Consider the following 14,042-nt stretch of genomic DNA (forward strand, 5'->3'; position numbering starts at 1 on the left):
TATATTTAAAAAGTAGAGTGTTTTGTATTTAACTACGCAGTCAGTTAAGGACAAATTCTTATTTACAATGACGGCCTATCCAGCCAAACCCTAACCCGGGCGATGGTGGGCCAATTGTGCGCCACCCTATGGGACTCCCAATCATGGCTGGTTGTGATACAGCCTGAAATTGAAACACGGTCTATAGTGACGCATCTAGCACTGAGATGCAGTGCCTTAGACTGTTGCGCCACTCGGGACATTTACATTTACATTTAAGTCATTTAGCAGACGCTCTTATCCAGAGCGACTTACAAATTGGTGCATTCACCTTATGACATCCAGTGGGACAGTCACTTAACAATAGTGCATCTAAAACTTAAGGGGGGGGGGGGGTGAGAGGGATTACTTATCCTATCCTAGGTATTCCTTAAAGAGGTGGGGTTTCAGGTGTCTCCGGAAGGTGGTGATTGACTCCGCTGTCCTGGCGTCGTGAGGGAGTTTGTTCCACCATTGGGGGGCCAGGGCAGCGAACAGTTTTGACTGGGCTGAGCGGGAGCTGTACTTCCTCAGTGGTAGGGAGGCGAGCAGGCCAGAGGTGGATGAACGCAGTGCCCTTGTTTCTCTCCACCACACACATACCTGGACCATCTATTGAGATGTGCCTTTTGTTAAGTAAACCAGGTGTGGAGATGACGTGAATAGGAGACTGGAGTACCACTTGACATTCAGCTCCATTGTTTGACTGGGAGCCCTTGATATGTAGGGTGGTATTTAATTTAAATATTTTTTAAATGTCCATTTTGGGCGAGTTAGATGGTAGGGTATTTGTTTTTTGTTTTATTTTCAAGCAAAGTATACGGTAGTTGTACTCCAGTCTAGTAGGTGTAGGTAATGCAACATATTGGATGCCAACCACCCTTATAAACCTCATCGAAGAAGAAGTCAGCCGGTTCGTATGACGTAACAGTTCTTACCGGAAGTTAAAAAATACACAACATAGATGGCGGCGTCCAGCGAGACAATGTTGAAAAAACCACACGTGGGGAAAAAGAGAAAGGTAAAGTTATACATTTACGACACCACGTTTACAAATAGATTACTTACGCCAGATCAGCTAATGTAGCTATATTCTACTCTCGGTCCTACTTTTTTCATCCCGCAACGCTGATTGAAGGCTACACACTGATTGTAGCTCTGATCCCCTATCCAACGCTTTCAGTAACATTACACTGCTAACGATTTAGTGACTGCAGCAGTTTCTCAAAACTCGTTGCTTGCTTGCCATTTTGTTGATACGTTTTCAATTGTTTGGGATAAAGAGTATACTACTGAAATCCCTTTACTTTTAGCTAGCTACTCTGTCTTCTTGAGGGCTAACGTTAGTAATGTAAGCGTCGATGACGCTACTGTCTAGCTACCACTGAAACTGGTGAAAAGGCATCTGAAAAAGTTACTTCTCTGTAAGATTTTAAGGATTTTCGTAATATGTATAATGGACAGCATGTAAAAAAAATCCAGCCTGCTCCAATTAATGTGTTATTTGACTTAATGATCGATATCTGTTTGTTCTGCAATCAGCCTCCAACGAGATACTGGGAGGGCACAGAGGAAGATGGGAAGAATGATGGAAAGAAACAGAAAGAAGGGGACAACAATGAACAGACTCCGCAACAAAATAACACTAGGACAAAGAAAGGAAGAAAGCGAGGAGGAAAGCGAGGAGGAGCAGGAAAAAAGGTCATATCAGGGGTAAGTGGTAGGTCAATCTGTAGCACTGAAGATTCTTGAAATGTTTCACCCTATCCTTTAAGAATGTGTTTTTCATGAATGTTTAATTCAATCCCACAGAAATCAGATCCATTCCCAGGCTCAGCACCTGTCCCTGAAGAGAAGTTGAACAAATTCAAGAGGGGAGTGAAGGGAGAACTGGTGAGGCATTTTTGAATACGCATTCACCAAGACATTCTGCCAGAATAATGTCACTTACAAATTTTGAAAATATACCATTGTTTTGTACATGTACTGTAACTTCAGTAAGTTGCAAGGTTTTTCCCCATCCCTGTCTCCCCAGCCCCCTCGGCCACAGTACAAGCTCAGAGATGTGGTCATTCGATCAGAGGCTGCCTCCGACCTGGCCCAGAAGCAGAATGCACGATATGACCTTATGCTCCCAGAGGATGCTGGGTAATGTCAATATATTTGCAGGGCCAAGTTTAGTAGACAAAAATGGCTGTCCCACTATATTCTCTGCAAATTTCTGTTTTTCTCTCGTCTTAGGTTCCTGGAGGGAGACGAAGATGAGGACACATGCACCATCTCACAGGATGACATCGTTGATGCTGTGGATATTACCGCAGGGGCAAAGGTGAGACTCAATAGCTAGGTTTCCATCCAATTGGCGACAGGTTTTCATGCAAATATGCATATTTTCGCAGCAGTGCTGTGTTTCCACTAAACGGACTTGTTGCAGATAAAAATCAGTGCGTGATGATGTTGTGTGCGAGAATATTCTTATTTGTGAAACGGCAGTCAAACATCGACCATCATGTCACCAGAATAAGACCCTTGATATTTATTGGAAAGGAGCATCGAGCTCATCACCAATCAATCAAAGGTATTTATAAAGCCCTTTGTGCATCAGCTGATGTCACAAAGTGCTGTACAGAAACACAGCCTAAACCCCCCCAAACAGCAAACAATACAGGTATAGAAAGACGGTGGCTAGGAAAAACTCCCTAGAAAGGCCACAACCTAGGAAGAAACCTGGAGAGGAACCAGGCTATGAGGGGTGGCCAGTCCTCTTCTGGCTGTGCCGGGAGGAGATTACAACAGAGAACCTGGCCAAGATATTAAAATGTTCATAGATGACCAGCACGGTCAAATAATAATAATCACAGTAGTTGTCAAGGGTGCAGCAAGTCAGCACCTCAGGAGTAAATGTCAGTTGGCGTCAATATCCCTGTATTCTACCACCATTGAGCAAGGCACTTTACCCCTAAGTGCTCCAGAGGCGCTGCTCTGCCACAACCCCTGTGCTGCTCCCTGTGTGTCTGTGTCAGGTAGGGTACTGTGATGTTAAAAAATAAAGAATATCCATGCAAATGGACCAATAAATCCAGTAGTATTATTATTGTTTTCTAACTCTGTCACTCTCTCCCTCCACAGTACTTTAGCCTGACCCTGTCTCAGTTTGGGCCTTACCGACTGGATTACAGCAAGACTGGGCGGTCAGTTTCATGTTCTGTTTGTTGAGTGTGTTCCGTGCAAGCAGGTCAGATATTCTGTTTGTGCTTTTATTGTTAGAGCTGGATTTTCTGGGTAAATTCATTGTGATTAGTTGTTTTAGTCCTGGGAAGTCTGATGTTTTGTATGTGTGTGTTCCCTCTATTCCAGACACCTGCTGCTTGGTGGCAGGAGAGGTCATGTGACCTGCCTGGACTGGCAGTCCAAACAGTTGATGTGTGAGATGAATGTGATGGAGACAGTCAATGATGTAAAGTGAGTACACACACTTACATTCACACACTCATTTACATTCAGTTTTAGGCATACTTTCCTCCTCCCATTGACTCATCCTAATCTGTAATTTTATGTGTCCGCTAGGTGGCTCCACAGTGAGGCTCTGTTTGCAGTGGCTCAGAAGAAGTGGCTGTATATCTATGACAACAAGGGCATCGAGCTCCACTGCATCCGCAAGTTCAACGATGTTCTCCGCATGCAGTTTCTCCCCTACCACTTCCTGCTGGCTACAGCAGTGTGTAAACTTATACTAACGTTGCAATATGTGTGTATGTGTCATTGGAATCTATTGTGAAATGAGTGATTTGTGAATCAAGATGTAGGTAAGCTCTGGGGGTTACACAAGTCTTCAGGTCTCAGGTTACTTGTCTCGGATTACTCGAGACAACAGGTGAGTGTAGTCTCACCCGTGAACTCATCCTGTCTCTCTCTAACCCCCTGTCTTGCTACCTCTCCTCCTCCAGAGTGCGACAGGCTTCCTGCAGTACTTGGACGTGTCAGTGGGTAAGGAGGTGGTGGCCATCTGCACCAAGGCTGGCCGGCTGGATGTGATGGCCCATAACCCTCACAATGCCATCATCCACCTGGGCCACTCCAACGGCACTGTCACCCTCTGGACGCCAAACCAGAGAGAGCCACTTGTCAAGATGCTCTGCCACCAGGGGGGTGTGCGCTCTGTTGCCGTTGACAAGACTGGCACGTGAGTCCTAGTCAAAGACATAATATAGCTCTGGTTTTGTTATGAGTGGATTTGGTCTCTCGGCCATTGAAAAGGTGGTTATGTTGTGCAGTGTAGCTGTTGTATTCAATATGATATCCACATTTGGGTCAGTGTTTTGTGATTGGTCTTTGTTCATGTACTTCCCTAAAATGTCCAGCAGGGGGCTGTCCTGTAACACTCTTCTGTCTGTGCAGGTACATGGTGACCTCTGGCATGGACAAGAAGCTGAAGGTGTATGACATCAGAGCCTACCGGCCCCTGCAATCCTACTTCCTGCCTGCGGGAGCTTCCTGCCTGTCTCTGAGTCAGAGGGGTCTGCTGTCCGCCGCCACAGGAGACATAGTCCAGGTCATACATGCTGCTTATAATTTTGCCTATGTTTTTGTATTTCGCTGTGGTCTTCTTGACACTGCTATTCCATAGTTCCATTCCAGCAAGCCATGGTAACACCTCAGAACTATATTGACCTATATTGTCCACTGAATCTTGAACCAAGCATACTAATGGAATTGACAGAACTGGAACCGGAACACAAATACTCATTACTCGTGGAGAGAATGGATTGCTCTGAGGCAGCAACATGGTGCCCAGCTCTAACGCTGTCCAAACTCTCTGTACTTTTCCTGACCCAGTTTTTTTTTTACACTGAGTATTCTTTAAAGGAAAAAATTACCCAAAATCACTCATTCCTTTTAATTTACAGTGTTAAATAACACTGAGGAGAATCTTTTTTGTGAACAAATGTTTAATTTTGGTGTTATCATAAGGTTGTTAGCAACATGGAACATTGTGCGAATCTGCAGCTCAAGTCGAAGACAAAATCCACAATGCTCTCTCTTTGGGCTGCTGTCTTGAGAAATTCTATAGGAAGAGAGACTGAAAGATTTTAGCACCAAGAATGGTACAGAGTTGAAAGCTTAACAAACATAATCGGGTCTCTACTTTTATAGAAAAGTACAACCACTTTTGTCTCCGTGGCAGTTTAGCAGATGTGTGGAACATTGTGTAAAAGGCGATTGGTTTGTCTTTTCAGATAACTGCATTTGTTGCAGTTCACACTATAATGTGCTCCTTCCTGCAAGGATCCACACAGCTGACTTCATGCAGATAGTGAACCCACGGGATGTCTCGCATACTGCAGTCGCACCTAAATGGATCGTAGCTATACGCCCAGTCACAAACGTGTCTTTGTGTATCAGCAAACACTAGCAGATAACAAGCGACTAAGCAGTAAAACATGGGATAGCACTAATTATGTCATTTTCTACAACACCGCCTAGCTAGCTATCAAGAAAACGTTGCTACACACAATAATGCCAATAATCTAATCAGCATGTAACGTAGCTAGTTATCAAGGAGTGAATGGGAGTCTATTGGGCGATGGCACAAAAAAAACATTAGCACGAATCTCACCGCGATGAACTTGATACCTGTAGTATCGTATAGCTTTGGAATCGCGGCATCACGTAAGTCGCTCTGGATAAGAGCGTCTGCTAAATGACGTAAATGTAAATGTTGAGGAAAATAGGGACGTTTCTTGACATACACTGACTTTGAGAAGGGATTGCGTGACGATTAGTTAAGCAACCGCGTGACCACAACATGAACGCGGTTGGTCGACAGTATGTGGGGTGTTATAAGTTCCTTCATTCATTGGATTCCTATCTCCTTTCTATAATATCTCTGGCAACGGCACCATGCAATGCACACTGGACTAGAGGCAGACAAATAGGCAAACATGTGCTAGCCCCTCCGTTAAATAAATCATTTCTCGGGGTAGGAAGATCGCAAAAATACGATCAATGCCACATTCAAGAGAAGACAACCTCCCGTGTTATGACCGCGACCTGTGTTTAAATCTGACATGTATGATATATGTTTTTGTGATCTAAAAGTCTTATTCCTATTAACTTCCAGTGTAGTGAGAGCGACTTTATCACACGGCGCTACGTCACACCGGCTTGAACGCCAATAACTCAGATACACATGAAAACGTGAAATGACCCAGAGAATCGATTGAACATCCCTCAGAGATGCACAAAAACAATATAACATTCAAAATGGGTGAACCTTTCCTTTAATGTCTGTGTCTTGAGTGTTTCTCTGTTGGAACCTCTGTGCTCATGTTGATATCTCTGGTCACGTTGTCTGTGTGTAGGTGTACAGAGATGTGTGGGGCATCCCAGTGACCAAGCCCTACATGGCCCACAGGGCAAAGGGCTCAGTGTGGGGTGTGCACTTCTGCCCCTTTGAGGACGTCCTAGGGGTGGGCCATGGAGAGGGCTTCACTAGCATGGTCGTACCAGGTCAGAATGAAATTCGGATTAAAATTCAATCCATATTCTCCTTCCTGTGTGGCGTGTCCAATTGATCTACATTCTGAGTGACCCCAACCCTGGTGAACAGTCTCTAACTCCATGCTCTCTCTCTCTGCCATTAGGTGCTGGCGAGCCCAACTTTGACGGTCTGGATGCCAACCCATACCGCAGTGCCAAGCAGAGGCAGGAGTGGGAGGTCAAAGCCCTACTAGAGAAGATCCAGCCAGAACTGATTGGCCTGGACCCTAGCCAGCTCAGCCAGGTGGACCACTCCACCTGGGAACAGAGACATGAGGACAGGGTCCAAGTACTGGTGAGTACTACCAAGGGACGGAAGCAGTTTATCAGAGGGATATTGCATATTGAGAATTAAGATGGTGACAAATCTGAACTTTTTCGTAAATCATCCATTGATGTTGTGTGTGTGGTTTGATTTCAGGGCTTTGACCCGCTGGCCAAGGAGAAGTTTACACCAAGGTTAAAGACCAAAGGTCGGAGTTCAAGTGGAAAAGTGGAAAAGCGCAAGAAGCAAGTGGCACATGAGGACCAGAGGGTGAGGTCTATTACTACAAAAACACCATGCAATTTATATGGAATTTATATGGAATTATGTCTTCATTATTTCATCTTTTGATATTTTACTAATTATGTGCATCTCCCTTGGTCTTTTTGCTTCCTACCCTCTCTTGGTGGCTTTCCTCCACTCAGGATGTGATCAGGCAAACAGTAGAAGACAGGATGAAGATAGATAAAGAAAGGAAGGAGAAAGAGAAGAAAAAGGCGGCAGCAGCTGGTCAGAAGTCTGCTCTGGACAGATTCAGGAAGTAAGACCGAGGGACCTGTGTGTGTGTAGACGCCTCTGTGGGAATGAGCGTTGACCTTTCAGATAAAGGGCACATTCTGAGTATGGGACATGTTCCTCCGAAGCCCAGCCAGCAGGCTCCAACAGCCACTGCAGACACACAGAACATGCATACCAAACTGTATGAGATGACTTGGAACTGCATCATAATCGGTGCTCTGAGCTCATTCTGTGTGACATTTATAAACTGTCAGTGTATTTCATATCAAAATCTAATTTTATTGGTCACGTACACATATTTAGCAGATGTTATTGCGGATGCAGTAAAATGCTGTCAGTGTATTTATGCCAGTTGGAAAGGCTGTCATTAAGTATTATCACCTTCTCTATTGTGACAATTATGATGGGGGTTTTCAGCACAGTTTAATACTGTTTTTATATTAAAAAAAACATGTCATTTGTGAAATAAAAAACATTTGTTCACAAAACAATGTGTGGCGTATTGACCAGTCCTTTTCCATCAGTGGCAAAAGATTCCATATTCTACCTCCTATAATGTTTCAATTTACTTTAATGTAATGCTACAGACCGGGAAGACAAAAGTAGGATGAAATGTCATCTATCCCTGTTGCTCTCTTTCGTTCTGCTGGAAAGCAAAAACCAACCATCAGTTTTATCTACACAAACACTACTACGACTGACTACTATCAGCATGTCATATCAGTGCGGCATACTAGCACAGCTTTACCAATGTTTTTTTTAGAAATCACTAAACAAAATGCATACTTATTGATATTTAGATTCTTCCAGTCTTAGAACATTGGGATAAAATGTTCTGATGTGAACGTGAACATTCTTATTACGCCTTGATGGTTTTTCGTTATTTTTTAAACTTTCCACACCAACTCTCTCATACGGGTTTACTAAAACGTGTGTATAAAGAGGGGGACTGATCCCTGTCGAGTACATCATTTGGGAAGGGGCATGGTCTCAGAATGATGGGTGCTGTAGTTGTGCTGGTGTTGCTATTCTGTGTCTGGAGCACAGGCTCAGGGTGAGAATGAAATCACAACAATTCAAGTTGACTGACTGTAAAAAGCTGATAGACTTGTTGCACAACCAGGGAATCACAGTGGCGGAATAGAGAGTGGAGCTGAGGAACATGGAGGTCAGACTGGGACAGTGGAGGGAAGGTGGAGGAGCTGAAGAGAACCAATGCAGCCCATCAGCACACCTGACAGCCATAGAGTTCTGACTGAATGCAAGTGAAAGCCAGGTGGTGGAGCTGAGTGCTGCTAAGACCGTACTGCAGTGCCATACGAACAAGGTGGAGGAACTAGAGAGAATGCAGCCTTGGACTGGGTGACAGTGAGAATGATGTAGAGGAGGTGAAGAAATACCCTCAGAGGCCAGAGTGACAGCCAGGTGGAAGAGCTGAAGAAAGAAAAGACCACCTGGGAGGCCAGAGTGACAGCCAGGTGGAAGAGCTGAAGAAAGAAAAGACCACCTGGGAGGCCAGAGTGACAGCCAGTGAGAGTCAGGCGGAAGAGCTGAAGAAAAAAAAGACCACCTGGGAGGCCAGAGTGACAGCCAGTGAGAGCCAGGTGGAAGAACTGAAGAAAGAAAAGACCACCTGGGAGTCCAGTGACAGCCAGGTGGAAGAACTGAAGAAAGAAAAGACCACCTGGGAGGCCAGAGTAACAGCCAGTGAGGGCCAGGCGGAAGAGCTGAAGAAAGAAAAGACCACCTGGGAGGCCAGAGTGACAGCCAGGTGGAAGAACTGAAGAAAGAAAAGACCACCTGGGAGGCCAGAGTGACAGCCAGGTGAGAAAAGACCACCTGGGAGGTGGAAGCCAGTGAGACAGGTGGAAGAACTGAAGAAAGAAAAGACCCCTGGGAGGCCAGAGTGACAGCCAGGTGGAAGAGCTGAAGAAAGAAAAGACCACCTGGGAGGCCAGAGTGACAGCCAGGTGGAAGAACTGAAGAAAGAAAAGACCACCTGGGAGGCCAGAGTGACAGCCAGGTGGAAGAACTGAAGAAAGAAAAGACCACCTGGGAGGCCAGAGTGACAGCCAGTGAGAGCCAGGGGAAGAACTGAAGAAAGAAAAGACCACCTGGGAGGCCAGAGTGACAGCCAGGTGGAAGAGCTGAAGAAAGAAAAGACCACCTGGGAGGCCAGAGTGACAGCCAGTGAGAGCCAGCCGGAAGAGCTGAAGAAAGAAAAGACCACCTGGGAGGCCAGAGTGACAGCCAGTGAGAGCCAGGGGGAAGTGCTGAAGAAAGAAAAGACCACCTGGGAGGCCAGAGTGACAGCCAGTGAGAGCCAGGGGGAAGAACTGAAGAAAGAAAAGACCACCTGGGAGGCCAGAGTGAAAGCCAGTGAGAGCCAGGTGGAAGAACTGAAGAAAGAAAAGACCACCTGGGAGGCCAGAGTGACAGCCAGGTGGAAGAACTGAAGAAAGAAAAGACCACCTGGGAGGCCAGAGTGACAGCCAGTGTGGAAGCGGAAGAGCTGAAGAAAGAAAAGACCACCTGGGAGGCCAGAGTGACAGCCAGTGAGAGCCAGGGGGAAGTGCTGAAGAACGAAAAGAATACCTGGGAGGCCAGAGTGACAGCCAGTGAGAGCCAGGGGGAAGAACTGAAGAAAGAAAAGACTACCTGGGAGGCCAGAGTGACGGCCAGTGAGAGCCAGGTGGAAGACCTGAAGAAAGAAAAGACCACCTGGGAGGCCAGAGTGACAGCCAGGTTGAAGAACTGAAGAAAGAAAAGACCACCTGGGAGGCCAGAGTGACAGCCAGGTGGAAGAACTGAAGAAAGAAAAGACCACCTGGGAGGCCAGAGTGACAGCCAGTGAGAGCCAGGTGGAAGAACTGAAGAAAGAAAAGACCCCCTGGGAGGCCAGAGTGACAGCCAGGTGGAAGAGCTGAAGAAAGAAAAGACCACCTGGGAGGCCAGAGTGACAGCCAGGTGGAAGAACTGAAGAAAGAAAAGACCACCTGGGAGGCCAGAGTGACAGCCAGTGAGAGCCAGGTGGAAGAGCTGAAGAAAGAAAAGACCACCTGGGAGGCCAGAGTGACAGCCAGTGAGAGCCAGGGGGAAGAACTGAAGAAAGAAAAGACCACCTGGGAGGCCAGAGTGACAGCCAGTGAGAGCCAGGTGGAAGAACTGAAGAAAGAAAAGACCACCTGGGAGGCCAGAGTGACAGCCAGGTGGAAGAACTGAAGAAAGAAAAGACCACCTGGGAGGCCAGAGTGACAGCCAGTGGAGCCAGGTGGAAGAACTGAAGAAAGAAAAGACCACCTGGGAGGCCAGAGTGACAGCCAGGCCGGAAGAACTGAAGAAAGAAAAGACCACCTGGGAGGCCAGAGTGACAGCCAGTGAGAGCCAGGTGGAAGAACTGAAGAAAGAAAAGACCACCTGGGAGGCCAGAGTGACAGCCAGTGAGAGCCAGGTGGAAGAACTGAAGAAAGAAAAGACCACCTGGGAGGCCAGAGTGACAGCCAGGTGGCCGGAAGAACTGAAGAAAGAAAAGACCACCTGGGAGGCCAGAGTGACAGCCAGTGAGAGCCAGGTGGAAGAACTGAAGAAAGAAAAGACCACCTGGGAGGCCAGAGTGACAGCCAGGTGGAAGAACTGAAGAAAGAAAAGACCACCTGGGAGGCCAGAGTGACAGCCAGGCCAGGGGAAGAACTGAAGAAAGAAAAGACCACCTGGGAGGCCAGAGTGACAGCCAGTGAGAGCCAGGTGGAAGAACTGAAGAAAGAAAAGACCACCTGGGAGGCCAGAGTGACAGCCAGGTGGAAGAACTGAAGAAAGAAAAGACCACCTGGGAGGCCAGAGTGACAGCCAGCCAGGTGGAAGAACTGAAGAAAGAAAAGACCACCTGGGAGGCCAGAGTGACAGCCAGTGAGAGCCAGGTGGAAGAACTGAAGAAAGAAAAGACCACCTGGGAGGCCAGAGTGACAGCCAGTGAGAGCCAGGTGGAAGAACTGAAGAAAGAAAAGACCACCTGGGAGGCCAGAGTGACAGCCAGGTGGAAGAACTGAAGAAAGAAAAGACCACCTGGGAGGCCAGAGTGACAGCCAGGTGGAAGAACTGAAGAAAGAAAAGACCACCTGGGAGGCCAGAGTGACAGCCAGTGAGAGCCAGGGGGAAGAACTGAAGAAAGAAAAGACCACCTGGGAGGCCAGAGTGACAGCCAGTGAGAGCCAGGTGGAAGAACTGAAGAAAGAAAAGACCACCTGGGAGGCCAGAGTGACAGCCAGGTGGAAGAACTGAAGAAAGAAAAGACCACCTGGGAGGCCAGAGTGACAGCCAGGTGGAAGAGCTGAAGAAAAGACCACCTGGGAGGCCAGAGTGACAGCCAGTGAGAGCCAGGTGGAAGAACTGAAGAAAGAAAAGACCACCTGGGAGGCCAGAGTGACAGCCAGTGAGAGCCAGGTGGAAGAACTGAAGAAAGAAAAGACCACCTGGGAGGCCAGAGTGACAGCCAGTGACAGCCAGGTGGAAGAACTGAAGAAAGAAAAGACCACCTGGGAGGCCAGAGTGACAGCCAGTGAGAGCCAGGTGGAAGAACTGAAGAAAGAAAAGACCACCTGGGAGGCCAGAGTGACAGCCAGTGAGGGCCAGGCGGAAGAGCTGAAGAAAGAAAAGACCACCTGGGAGGCCAGAGTGACAGCCAGTGAGAGCCAGGGGGAAGAGCTGAAGAAAGAAAAGACCACCTGGGAGGCCAGAGTGACAGCCAGTGAGAGCCAGGGGAAGAACTGAAGAAAGAAAAGACCACCTGGGAGGCCAGAGTGACAGCCAGTGAGCCAGGTGGAAGAACTGAAGAAAGAAAAGACCACCTGGGAGGCCAGAGTGACAGCCAGTGAGAGCCAGGTGGAAGAACTGAAGAAAGAAAAGACCACCTGGGAGGCCAGAGTGACAGCCAGTGAGAGCCAGGTGGAAGAACTGAAGAAAGAAAAGACCACCTGGGAGGCCAGAGTGACAGCCAGTGAGAGCCAGGGGGAAGAACTGAAGAAAGAAAAGACCACCTGGGAGGCCAGAGTGACAGCCAGTGAGAGCCAGGTGGAAGAACTGAAGAAAGAAAAGACCACCTGGGAGGCCAGAGTGACAGCCAGGTGGAAGAACTGAAGAAAGAAAAGACCACCTGGGAGGCCAGAGTGACAGCCAGGTGGAAGAACTGAAGAAAGAAAAGACCACCTGGGAGGCCAGAGTGACAGCCAGTGAGAGCCAGAATTGTTAGTTAGAAGAACTGAAGTCGGAAAGAAAAGACCACCTGGGAGGAAGAGCCAGGTGAAGAAGAAAGAAAAGACCACCTGGGAGGCCAGAGTGACAGCCAGTGAGAGCCAGGTGGAAGAACTGAAGAAAGAAAAGACCACCTGGGAGGCCAGAGTGACAGCCAGGTGGAAGAACTGAAGAAAGAAAAGACCACCTGGGAGGCCAGAGTGACAGCCAGGTGGAAGAACTGAAGAAAGAAAAGACCACCTGGGAGGCCAGAGTGACAGCCAGGTGGAAGAACTGAAGAAAGAAAAGACCACCTGGGAGGCCAGAGTGAGAGCCAGGGGGAAGTGCTGAAGAAAGAAAAGACCACCTGGGAGGCCAGAGTGACAGATAGTGAGAGCCAGGGGGAAGAGCTGAAGAAAGAAAAGACCACCTGGGAGGCCAGAGTAAAAGCCAGTGAGAGCCAGGTGGAAGAACTGAAGAAAGAAAAGACCACCTGGGAGGCCAGAGTGACAGCCAGGTGGAAGAGCTGAAGAAAGAAAAGACCACCTGGGAGGCCAGAGTGACAGCCAGTGAGAGCCAGGCGGAAGAGCTGAAGAAAGAAAAGACCACCTGGGAGGCCAGAGTGACAGCCAGTGAGAGCCAGGGGGAAGAACTGAAGAAAGAAAAGACCACCTGGGAGGCCAGAGTGACGGCCAGTGAGAGCCAGGTGGAAGAACTGAAGAAAAAAAAACACCTGGGAGGCCAGAGTGACAGCCAGGTGGAAGAACTGAAGAAAGAAAAGACCACCTGGGAGGCCAGAGTGACAGCCAGTGAGAGCCAGGTGGAAGAACTGAAGAAAGAAAAGACCACCTGGGAGGCCAGAGTGACAGCCAGGCGGAAGAACTGAAGAAAGAAAAGACCACCTGGGAGGCCAGAGTGACAGCCAGTGAGAGCCAGGTGGAAGAACTGAAGAAAGAAAAGACCACCTGGGAGGCCAGAGTGACAGCCAGGTGGAAGAGCTGAAGAAAGAAAAGACCACCTGGGAGGCCAGAGTGACAGCCAGGTGGAAGAACTGAAGAAAGAAAAGACCACCTGGGAGGCCAGAGTGACAGCCAGTGAGAGCCAGGTGGAAGAACTGAAGAAAGAAAAGACCACCTGGGAGGCCAGAGTGACAGCCAGGTGGAAGAACTGAAGAAAGAAAAGACCACCTGGGAGGCCAGAGTGACAGCCAGTGAGAGCCAGGTGGAAGAACTGAAGAAAGAAAAGACCACCTGGGAGGCCAGAGTGACAGCCAGTGAGAGCCAGGTGGAAGAACTGAAGAAAGAAAAGACCACCTGGGAGGCCAGAGTGACAGCCAGGTGGAAGAACTGAAGAAAGAAAAGACCACCTGGGAGGCCAGAGTGACAGCCAGGTGGAAGTGGAAGAGCTGAAGAAAGAAAAGACCACCTGGGAGGCCAGAGTGACAGCCAGTGAGAGCCAGGGGAAGAACTGAAGA

General features: G+C 48.0%; 1 protein-coding gene across 1 annotated transcript; it reads left to right on the forward strand.

The window, feature by feature from the left end:
* The first annotated feature begins 919 nt into the window (after positions 1–919).
* Positions 920–7,833, forward strand: wdr46 (WD repeat domain 46). Its single transcript, XM_046364242.1, has 14 exons — positions 920–1,039; positions 1,561–1,731; positions 1,831–1,911; positions 2,054–2,166; positions 2,260–2,347; positions 3,148–3,209; positions 3,376–3,480; positions 3,586–3,736; positions 3,966–4,201; positions 4,417–4,570; positions 6,381–6,528; positions 6,663–6,853; positions 6,980–7,093; positions 7,249–7,833. Exons 1-14 carry the CDS (start codon positions 983–985, stop codon positions 7,366–7,368), a joined length of 1,791 nt encoding a protein of 596 aa, XP_046220198.1. The 5' UTR covers positions 920–982; the 3' UTR covers positions 7,369–7,833.
* The last annotated feature ends 6,209 nt before the right edge of the window (positions 7,834–14,042 follow it).

This window comes from Oncorhynchus gorbuscha, linkage group LG10 (genome assembly GCF_021184085.1).
Source record: "Oncorhynchus gorbuscha isolate QuinsamMale2020 ecotype Even-year linkage group LG10, OgorEven_v1.0, whole genome shotgun sequence".
Classification (NCBI taxonomy): Eukaryota; Metazoa; Chordata; class Actinopteri; order Salmoniformes; family Salmonidae; genus Oncorhynchus; species Oncorhynchus gorbuscha.

Bases quoted from the DNA above. Each gene is read 5' to 3' on its own strand.
- wdr46 (XM_046364242.1), top strand. From the start codon at position 983: ATGGCGGCGTCCAGCGAGACAATGTTGAAAAAACCACACGTGGGGAAA. The intron at 1,912-2,053 runs GTGAGGCATTTT...CTGTCTCCCCAG, and splicing joins GGGGAGTGAAGGGAGAACTG to CCCCCTCGGCCACAGTACAA. The intron at 7,094-7,248 runs GTGAGGTCTATT...TCCTCCACTCAG, and splicing joins TGGCACATGAGGACCAGAGG to GATGTGATCAGGCAAACAGT.